The 11,806-nt window shown below is 35.1% G+C and overlaps 1 protein-coding gene across 1 annotated transcript in view; it reads left to right on the top strand.

The window, feature by feature from the left end:
- The window catches only part of PSME4 (proteasome activator subunit 4), a 102,535-nt gene that overhangs the window by 74,792 nt on the left and 15,937 nt on the right, over positions 1-11,806 (top strand). Inside the window, exons 41-43 of the mRNA XM_079110202.1 lie at positions 2,048-2,133; positions 6,424-6,552; positions 7,418-7,573. Coding sequence (XP_078966328.1) covers positions 2,048-2,133; positions 6,424-6,552; positions 7,418-7,573 — 371 coding nt within the window. The remainder of the gene's footprint in view (positions 1-2,047; positions 2,134-6,423; positions 6,553-7,417; positions 7,574-11,806) is intronic.

Consider the following 11,806-nt stretch of genomic DNA (forward strand, 5'->3'; position numbering starts at 1 on the left):
TTCTTGTTCCCTTAACTCCTAGCCACCACCATTCTACTGTCTCTATGAATTTGCCTATGCTAGGTAGCTCATATCATACAATATTTTAAATCATACAATATGGGTTCTTTTAGATTTGGTGTATTTCATGTTGCAGTGTTTCATGGTTAATCCATATTGTAGCATGAATAAAAAATGGATTCCTTTGTTTTCTTCATTTATTTATCTATTAATGGGCATATGGGTTGTTTCTACCTTTTAACTATTATGAATAATGCTACTTTCAGTGTTGGTATGTAACTATCTTTGTGAGTTTCTGCTTTCTATTTTTTTGAATATATGCCTAAAAGTGGAATTGCTGGATTTCATGATACCACTCTTCATCACTTTGAGTTCTGTCAAACTGCTTTCTACAACTGTACCGTTTCACTTTGCAGTCATCAAATGCACAAGTGTTCTGATTTCTCCACATCCTTCCCGACAATTGTTAATTTTCTGGATTTGCCGCTCTCCACCATTCTTCCTATATAGCTATAGTAATGGGAGCAAAGAGATATTATCTTGTTTTAGTTTTGATTTACATTTACCTAATAAGTTTAACATCATTTTTTGTGTTTATTGGCCATTTGTATATTTTCTTTGGAGAAATGTCAGCTCATGTTCTTTGCCCACTATTAGGTTGTTTTGTTGCTGGTGGCTGTTTACCCATAGTTTTTTTTTTTTTTTTTTTTATTGTTTTTGGTGCTGGGAAATGATCTCAGGGAAAGTTGACCACTAAGCTACCCTATCTTTTTAAATTTTTTATTCTGAGATGGTCTCATTAAATTGATGAGAGTGGCCTAGGACTCGAAATCTTCCTGCTTCTGAGTTGCTGGGATATACAGGCTTGCACCACTGCACCCAGCACCTTGTACTTCTTTTAGTTCTGGATATCAGCATTTTATTGGGTAGACAGTCATAAATACTGTGTTTCTTTCTTTTTACTCTTTTTTTCTTTTTCCTTTTTTGGTCCCGGGGCACTTCACCACTGAGCTTTATCCCTATTCCTTTTTATTTTTTATTTTGACATAGAGTCTCACTAAGTTGCTTAGGGCCTCGCTAAATTGCTGAGGCTAGCTTTGAACTTATAATCCTTTTGCCTCGGCCTTCCCAGCTGCTGGGGGTTTTTTTGTTGTTGTTGTTTCTCCTTAAACTCTCTTGATAATGTCCTTTGTTGCACAGAGTTCAGGAGTTTTTTGTTTTGTTCTGGTACCAGGGATTGAACCTAGGAGCCTTTAACCACTGAGCAACATCCCCAACCCTTTTTATTTTTTTAGGCAGGGTCTCACTAAGTGCTTCGGGCCTCATTAAGTTGCTAAGACTGGCTTTGAGTTTTTGATTCTCCTGCTCACCCTATCAGATTGCTGAGATTACACGTGTGTGCCACTGTACCTGGCACAAAAGTTCAGTTTTGATGAACTCCAGTTTATGGTTTTTTTCTCGTTTCCTTGGATGACAAGACCAAAGATTGTTTCAGCTCTTTGGGGTCTTCGTTTGTTTTTATATCTAAAATACTATCAAGGATTCTTGGCATAAGCCATCTGCTCATCATTTTAACCACTTCAGGATTATTGAAGGCTAGTTTTACTACATACTGGTTTTTGGTACTTGGTAGGTTGTAAATCATTTGTAGATTCTTTCATCCTTTCTTGTGGAATTACCTCAGTTTGCTGGATTGGTTAATGGCCTTTATTATGGGTTATTATACTCCTGATTAATTAGTGTCTAATTTGTGAAGTATCATATGTGGTCTCTTTCATAACATTAAAGAGTTGGTGGGGGCTCTGGTTGTAGCTCATTGGTTGAGTGCTTGCCTGGCATGTATGAAGCTCTGGGTTCGTTTCTCAGCATCACATAAAAATAAATAAATAAAGGTATTATGTCCATCTACAACTAAAAAAATTTTTTTTTAAAAAGTTGTCAGAGTGACCATTTGATACTGGCATTAAAATATCATTTACTTTGTGGTCCCTAATTTGATTACAATGACTAATGATTACAATGATTCCGCATGTTTATTTCCAAATAGTATTGAAGTGGCTGATGGCAAGTGCAGGAAGATCCTTCTCTACAGCAGTTACAGAACAACTTCAGCTTCTGCCATTGTTTTTTAAGGTAGGTTATAGATGAAATCAGTACATCCCTCTTGACCTGCAAAAGGAAGTATATGAGAGCAAGGTTGGGAGAAAGATCATTTGAATCCATTTGAAACTTGTGAAAGACTTAAATCATTACAAAATTGTACTGTATAAATTACCGGTACTCATCTCTTACCTGGATATACTAATATTGAGGATGAGAATCCTCATGAGTCCATCATAGTAAATGGGGCCTGAGATATAAAGTATCACAGCAGTTTATTTTCCAGACAGACATTGTATAGGATGTATTGATTTTGAACATGTTTGAGATACTTATTATGTGATGATGCTTGTAAGTGAAGATAATGTGTGGGTACTTGAAGTTCAGGGTAGTAGTCAACCTTGATGTTATAAACATATAGATGATATTTTTAAAACTGGTAATGAATGAGATCATCAATGGATTGATTGTAAATGGAAAAAAGAAGGTCAAAGATAGAACCAATCTTCTTAGGTTAGAAAGATGAAGACAAAACATGGAGAAATTTCAGTTAAAATATTCCCCATAACTTAATTTATATGAGCTAAGTTTAGAGAGTTCAATTATCATTATCTCTCTGAAGTTTAAAAATCAGTTATGCTTATCTTGAGTATGGTGGCCAACATATATTTCAGAGAAGAGACCAGTGAATGGCTCCTCCCCATTTTTATTTTAAGGTAAATGCGTTTAAGTACTTTGGAGTTTATGGAAATTTTTAGTAATTATATAAAAAAACTTTTTTCCTCCTTTTATCAAAATTAAATGTTTATTAAGGGAAAATTTGGCAAGTTGAAGGGAAAAAATCAATTGTCCCTATATACTTTCCTTAATTTATTGTTACTTTATACTACATGCTCATTAAAAAATTCTGGTATATATGGGCTGGGGCTGTAGCCCAGTGGTAGAGCGCTTGCCTCACATGTTCGAGGCACTGGGTTTGATCCTCAACATTACAGAAAAGAATAAATATATTGTGTCCATCTGTACCTAAAAAAATTTCTTTTTAAATCTGGAATGTACAGATGGGCAAAACTCTTTAAAATTGTGTCTGTACACCAATGAAAACCAACATGCAGTTTTATTTTTATTTATATGCTATTTTCCTATAGTTATTTTTTAATAAGATCATGCAGTTGTTCTTTAGCTTCCTTTTTTTTTGTACCTAAACCATATAGTGTATGCTTTCTCAGATGAATAAGTAGATATTTTATAATCTCTTATGTAGCTAATAGGACTCAGTACCTAATTACCCTAAAGTAGTTTATATTTAGTTTCATTGCTGTTACTAGGTAGGCAATGAGAGGCAGGGAGTGTAGTGTTCAACAGCGGACCCAGGCTGCCTAGATTCAGAATTGGCTCCTTGAGTAATAAAAACTACTCATCTCTTATGGATGTTTTGAGAACTAAATGAGTTTATAAGTATTCCTCACTGTCCAAATTAAGGAGTTGCTGAATTAAATCAGGATTACCATGTCACCTGAATTTTCCATTCCTTGCTTTGCTGTTAGCATACGCCAAGACTTCAGATGAAATAACGATAGTGCACTAATCTATTGGATCTAAACTGAGAGAGTAAGGGGTGCCTTATGTGCCTTAAAATGCTTAAGAGTTGTGTCAGGCACATGTTAAACAGTATGAGAGTGTTCTTTGTTGGTGATGAAATAAACTACTTTTATATAATATGTATGCTGTACTCGTATTTTTGTGAGATAAGTTACCATAAGTGAAAGCATACCATTTCCATTTTGACACTCTAAGAAACATGGTACATTGACTGTTTGTTTAAAATGTTTTTTTATCTCACCCCAGGTAAAGCAGTTTTATACTAATCAAAATCAAGAAATCTTTGAAATACATATGTATCAAAGTAAAAGTTTGAATAATTTTAAGGCCTTCATATACCTTAAGATAAAGAGAAGAGATTTTCTAAATAAAAATGTTTTGAGAGCCTTGACTTTGGGATGCTTGTGTTGGAGCTGTTGATTAATACTGTATAATTTTTCATTTCTTACCCATCCTAGTGGTAAAAAAAAAAAAATCTAGTGTTGGTTATCATACTGTAATGGTGTGAATCTCTGAGGAAATCTGCAATAAAGAAGGGCATGGGGCTAGTGTCTAGCAAAAGCACATAATGCATTTTCTTTCTGATGACAATGTACTTCTACCCTTCTATACCAAAGGTGTGCTGGTAAACATGTGAAATAACTAGGCACAGACACAGCAAAAAAATCTGGAAACAGTTCTAGTATCTATTACTTCTGTTTTTTTTTTTTTTTTTTTTTTTTGGCGGTACTGGGAATCGAACTCAGGGCCTTGCACTTGCAAGGCAAGCACTCTACCAGCTGAGCTATCTCCCCAGCCCCCTCTATTACTTCTGGATAGGACCTGGTGAAGTAAAATGTGGAACTTCCATACGTTTAGATATCCTACAATTTGAATCATTACTGTTGCCATGGAGTACTTACAGGACAAACATGTATGAGTATATGTATCTTCTAGAGAGTTCTTAAAAAATCCCTTAAAAAATGCAAAGTGAAATATATGAACCTCACTGTTTATCTAATTAGATGAAAACACAAGAATAGTAACTTTTAACAATACAGAAAATCAGACATACTTTATGGATACATAAGCACAAATAAATAATAATTGTCAATACATATTGAAAGTGTTTGCATTTAAAATCCCAAGTGATTAAGTAAAACCTCGGTAATTCTAAATTTAAATTGAAAATAGCAGTGTGATACAGTTCTCTTTGGACATCGTGCTTATTTCCTAGCTCTTTTCACTGAAGAAGTTTAGAAAGACTGATAATCAACAGAGTTGTAATGATGAATACTCTAGTGCTCAGTTTTGTTTTGTTTTTTGTTTTTTCTTTTTTTCCTGGTACTGGGAGTTGAACCCAGAGGGTGCATCACCTTGAAGCTAAATCCCCATCCCTTTTTATTTTCGAGTTTGAGACCAGGTCTTTTAAATCACTGAGACTGGCCTCAAAGTGGGATACTCCTGCCTGAGTCTTCTGAGTAGCTGGGATTATAGGTATGCACACATCTTTCTAAGTATTCCCACTTCGTAAAACAACCAGGTCTTCTTGGAGAAATGATTCATTACATGTTTGGAGCAAGAAATGCACATTTCTGGGTCATCTTGTTATACCAGAAACCCAGGATTCTTGTGTTAAGGAAATCAGGACCCAATTTGAGGAGACTTCTGGTAGTGAAAGAAGAAATGAGCACCAGTGTGAAGAGTAACTGCAGTAGATTAAAGCCATCGAATTCTTTGAAATTGATTCATAATGGTACTTTAAGAAAAAAACATTGTTCACATAGGGCAAGTGGGAAATAAATATTCTGAATAAGGGAAACCTTTTCAATTTTTGTTCTAGCTAATAATGAAGAAGAAATGACTGTCACCATTTTTCAAAACTATTATAATGATTCATCACAAAAAGAGAAAATTAAATATCCATGAGGGAACATTACTTGATGATGTGCTCAAATGTCAATAAAATCAAACCTCAAGATCCAGTAACTCATTTATAGGACATACTGGAGTTTTTGAATACCAGGACAGGAGAACAATCAGAGAAGGCCACAGTGGGAGAAATTACAAAACAGGCTATCAAGAAATTTTAAACTAGAGCTTAAAACATTCCAGCTAGCCAGCAACAGTGGCACGTTCCTGCAATCCCAGCAACTAGGGAGGCTGAGGCAGGAGGGTCATAAGTTTAAGGCCAGCCTCAGTATAGCTCAGTGGTAAAAAGCACCCCTGGGTTCAAAGCCCAGTATGTACCCCCTCCCAACCCCCTCAAAAAATCCAGCTAAACAGTGTGTGACCACTATATTGAATGATTCCAAAAAGCCAGTTGTAATAACATTGAGACTACAATGGGGGGGAGGGGATAGTTTGAGCACTACCAAATATTTTATAAATAGTTCTGTGTGTGATTATGTCATTTCAGGTTTTTTTTTTCAAGCAGTGTTTTGGAGATAACATGATATTTATGGGTGAAGTACATCTGGGGTTTGCTTTACATAATTTACTTGGGAGAAGGAGAGCCAGAGGAAAGCAAAGAATGAAACAAAATATTATCCATGAGTTTGTCTTTGTTGAAGTAATTAGTTTATTGGGGGGGGGGGTTGTTTTATTATTCTTTCTAGTTTTGGGTATGTTTGACATTTTCCCCAGAAGTTGTTAAAAGTAAAATGTAATTTCTTTATATAGGATGCTCTTTTATTTACTGGCAGCCATTTTTCAATTTGTGTTGTTATTGTTATTCTCTAGATTGCCCCGGTGGAAAATGACAATAGCTATGATGAACTGAAAAGAGATGCAAAACTTTGTTTATCACTAATGTCTCAGGGGTTGCTTTACCCTCATCAAGTGCCTTTGGTACTTCAGGTGCTAAACCAGGTAAGAGTGTTTAACTGCATATTTATATCTTTTGGTTAGGATCCTAGTTTACTGTTCTAAGAATTTCACAGAATCAGCTATAGTGTACACAGTACCTGATTTTTTTCCCTTACATTTTGAATTTTATTTTAGTACAAGAAGCAATATGTATTGACCAAAGAAACAGACGTATATTCTGTATCTGACTCTGCCATCAACTTTTCTTACCTTGGTCAAATCACACAAACCAAAAGTTACCTATGTACCCAAAGAGCTAATTATATGGATATGAAGTGCTTATCAGGGATGGGAGTGGTGATTCCCTTTTGTCCTTTCCCCTTTATTTTATTCACATTTATTTCCTAGTCTATACTAGAGACATATGGTGGTTGTATGTAGTTCTGGCTGCAGTTGGTATACTGTACATTTAGTTTTATCCAGGTAATATTTGTGTTATTTAATAGAAAATTGGACATGTTCTCATAGTTTTCAGATTTTCAGTTTGTTTGCCACTGAAAAATATTTTTAACAGACTAAAACGGTGCATAATTTTTATAGTGGAATTTAGTAATTCTTAATCTTATTTGCTCTTAAGATGCTAACTGCCATTACTGGGAGTAAAATAAAGTGCATTTCTTAGAAGATTTTAGTCATTAATTGTAAATAATCCTCCTAAAATTGACTTATACCTGCTGTTAATAACTCAGTCATCATACATTCTAACTCCCTGAAATAGCACAGCCTTTTATATAGAAGGAAACATTAGATAAACTTGCCCTAACTATACTGTGAAAGTAGAATTAAATAAGAATATTACATTATTTAAAGTCATCTCATGCTCCTATTAGTACTCTTATAATAATTTATATGTATTTCTCACTTATAGACAGCAAGAAGCAGTTCTTGGCATGCGAGATATACAGTACTGACCTACCTCCAGACCATGGTATTTTATAACCTCTTTATTTTCCTAAACAATGAAGATGCAGTTAAAGACATCAGGTGGCTCGTTATAAACCTTTTGGAAGATGAGCAATTAGAGGTAAAATTTATGTTACAACAAACTAAAATTCACTTGATTTAAAGAAACCATCAGGCTATCCCTTCACAGAAATATGTGCACATTCATAAGATATGTTTTTTTTTTATTTTTATTGTAAACAAATGGGATACATGTTGTTTCTCTGTTTGTACATGGCGTAAAGGCATACCATTTGTGTAATCATAAATTTACATAGAGCAATGTTGTTTGATTCATTCTGTTATTTTTTCCCTTCCCCCCACCCCTCCCACCCCTCTTTTCCCATAGATCTATGTTAGTAGTCTAATCGATTAGTATCCTAATCATAATTTTCTGTGGTACAAATGGAAAAGAAATACTGGGCATGCTTTTGATGTGTCTTCTCTTTGAAACTGGGAAAATAATATTTGTGAATCAGAGTTTTCTTTTCTTTGTATTAGGGAATGATAATCATCCCACTTAGTGACTTTCAAGAGAGTAATGGAAATGTGCACAAAAGCAGTTTGAAAAGAGTAGAAGTCTGCACTTCTACTCTTAAGTGTGCTGTTACCCAGTAGACTTGAGATAGGAGTACTGTCTTCTTTTTGTTTTTCTTTGATAAAGAAATTCAAGGCAACTTTATGGTGAGGTTATATTAATACTTTCTACAAAAAGAGCAAGTAGCTTAATATAAGAAAAATATGTTCTAATAAGTATGGAATAAGATACACATTTTGGGCTGGAGATATACCTCAGTGGTAAAATGCTTTCTTAGCATGCCCAAAGCCCTAGATTCAATCCCAAATACCACCCAAAAGGTGGGGAAGGTATGTGTATGCACACTTATACCCACGTGCATTCATTCCTTGGGAAAAATGTAATTGAATTTTTGTGAAAATTTTTCTTATTTTATGGACTTCAAATAGTAGTGTACTTTATTTATTTTTAAGCATTCAGATTATAACCAAAGGAAACTGGAAATGGAAATTTTTATACCTCCCTAAATGAGCCTAACTAGCTTTCTCATTTTCTGGGACTGTATGTTGTCTAGCCTCTGAGAAACTAACATACTAGTGATAACAACTCTGACAGGCTTCAGTGGAAATATTTAAATTTCTTAGGTTTTTTATTTATTTTTTTCTTAAGATTTTAAAAAACTTAAGCTAAAGGAATAGAAATGGAAAAGTAAAAATCTCAAGTTGTTTTGTAACTTCAGTTTTTAGAGTATGTATTCCTCAGCTTTCTGTCACATTAACAAATACCCAAGACAATGACCTTTTCAAGAGAAAAGATTAGTTTTAGCGGTTTCAGTCCATCATCTATTGGCCCTGTTGCTTTAGGCGTCTGGCAAGGCAAAGTGGAGCAAAAATTCTAACCTTATCTCTAGGAAGTGAAAAAAGAAGGAGCTTGAGTCCCACTGTGGCTCCTAAGAGTACATCTCCAGTAAAGACCTCCCACTAGTAACCACTTCTTCAAGGTTCTGCCACTCCCTATTAGGGCCACACTCTTTTTTTGTATCAGAGATTGAACCCAGGGTGCTTAACTACTAAGCTATATCCCTAACCTTTTTTATGTTTTATTTTGAGTCAGGGCCTTGCTCAGTTGCTGAGGCCTTTGAACTTAGGATCATTTGCCTCAGTCTCCTGAGTCTCTAGGATTACAGACATGTGCCATCTCGCCAGACCGTGCCAAATTTTTAACACATGGGCTTTGGCCGGGGGTGGGGGGGTGGCATTTAAGATCCAAACTATAGCAGAACGCTTCCATTATAATTTATTATTTGTGACGGTGGCACATGCCTGTAATCCCAGCAGCTCGGGAGACTGAGGCAAGAGGATCACAAGTTCAAAGCCAGCCTCAGCAAAAGCAAGGCACTAAGCAACTCTGTGAGAGCCTGTCTCTAAATAAAATACAACATAGGACTGGGGATGTGGCTTAGTGCCCCTGAGTTCAATCCTTGGTACCCCTCCAAAAAAAGTAAAATTTAGTAAGTTTCTATAAGAACATTCTTCCATATACATTTTACATATTTTACATTTTCTTTTATATAGTAGGCTTATTAAACATTTCTTAAATAAACACAACCATGACATTTATTAAAGCCATTATATATATTTAAATCAAATATGATCCTAAATAGCAGTAATAATTAGCTAATCCTATTCATGATAGTATTGGGAAAAAACTTTGTAATTATTTGAATGACAGATGTCTTTTGGCTGGGGCCACATACTAGGGATTGAACTCCAGGGGTGCTTTACCACTGAACCATATCTCCAGCCCCCTTTTAAAATTTTTTAAATTTTGAGACAGGGTCTTGCTAAGTTGATAAGGCTGGCCTAGAACTTGAGATCCTCCTGCCTCAGCCTCCCAAATTGCTATTACAGGTGTCCACCACTGCACCCAGCTATGACAAATATCTTTTTAAAGAAAAGCCTTGCTGAATTTAATGGAAAAGTTTTAGAAATGGAGGGAGATACTATGTTTATAGCTAAAAAGGTTAAATGAAGAGTTTGGAGATGTGGCTCAGTGGTAAAGGACTTGTCTCGCATGTGGAAGGCCCTGGGTTTGATTTCCCCAGACCTGCTCAAAAAAAAAAAAAAAAAAGAAAGGAAGCTAAATAAATTCTTTTTTCTTCACCTTATAAAATGAATTATACGTACACAGTGAATCCTGGATAGACCATCCCAGAAGTATACCCCACTACTAAGAATGAGAATAATTCTGTTGGAGGTATTGAGATAATTTGTTAGTACCTTAGAGGAAAAGGAAAAGAAGTTAAAATGTCTCACTACTACAATATATTTTAGACATATATATATATATATATATGTATGTATGTATATATATATATGTATGTATGTATATATAGGTATAGTAACAGTGCACACCCGCTCCCCCTGCGCGCGCGCGTGTGTGTGTGTCTATGTGTCTCTTTGTCTCTTGTCTGGGTACTCTTCCACTGAGCAATATCCCCCAGACCTTTTTATTTTATTTGTTTATTTTGGTACTGGAAATCAAACCCAGGGCTCTTAACCACTGAGCCATATCTCTAGCCCTTTTAATTTTTCTTTTGAGACTGGGTCTCACTAAGTTGCTTAGTGGTTTGCTACCTTGCTGAGACTGGTTTTAAGCTTGTGATCCTCTCGCCTCAGCCTCCTGAGTTGCTGGGATGACAGGTATGCACCACCATGCCTGGCCCCTTTTTTTTTTTTTTTTTTTTTTTTTTTTTTTTAATTTTTGAGACAGGGTCTTATTAAGTTGCCCAGACTAACCTCAAACTTGTAGTCCTCACACCTTAGCCTCCCAAGTCTCTTGGATGTGCCACCACACCTGTCTTCCTTTTTTTTTTTAATTTAAGAAATTATCAGAAAACAGATTTGGGGTAATTATCGGAACTCCAGTCAGATGATTTTCTAAGCCTGTAAGTTAAAATATGTGATATTAAAACATGGACAGATCTGGCCACAAGAATCCAAGAAACGTGACTAGGTGTGATTGCATATACCTGTAATCTCAGCTACTTGAGAGGCCAAGGCAGAAGAATCAAGTTTGGGCTTCTCTTAGACAACTTTGTAATGTCCTATTTCAAAAATAAAAAATTTTAAAGGGCTGGTAAAGCACTTACCTAACATGAGTTAAGACTCTAGGTTCAATCCCCAGCACTGAAAAAAAAAAAAAGAAAGAAAGAATATATATGTGTATATATACATACACACACAAGATCAAAATTCATCAATGTAAACAACCTTCAGAGTAACGATTTCAATGTATGGCATAAGAAAAATCATTATATTTTGTGGTATAGGGCTAGTAAATAATATAATGACAGTATAAGCTATAAATAATGAAAAATCAAACTTTTCAGTGACCAGAGCATCGTGAACTGAAAGCAATGAGTCATTTTCACCTGATTTAATTTAGTGCCCTCTCCTCATCCATAAAACAATAATACATTAAAAAAAAAATCAGTGTTGGTAAGTTACAACTAGTAGTTCACATTCATTTTATTTTATAGTATGTTAGCACTAGCTTTATAGACAGCATCTGCTAGTCATAGAACTGGCAGTGAAATTGTTTATATTTTCGAATTTAGTAACCTCATTTCTTATATTCTATCCCCTTGCTCCCCAATACACAGCAAAAGTTACATGAATTAAGACTATTTAGGGAAAGAATATTTTGTGGCATGATAGGGAGAAGTTGAAAGCATTATAATCAGTAGTTAAGTATCAAATTATAAAACAAATTCCTATAAAACAAATTGCTTTATAG

The sequence above is a fragment of the Sciurus vulgaris genome (genome assembly GCF_902686455.1).
Source record: "Sciurus vulgaris genome assembly, chromosome: 14".
Lineage (NCBI taxonomy): Eukaryota > Metazoa > Chordata > Mammalia > Rodentia > Sciuridae > Sciurus > Sciurus vulgaris.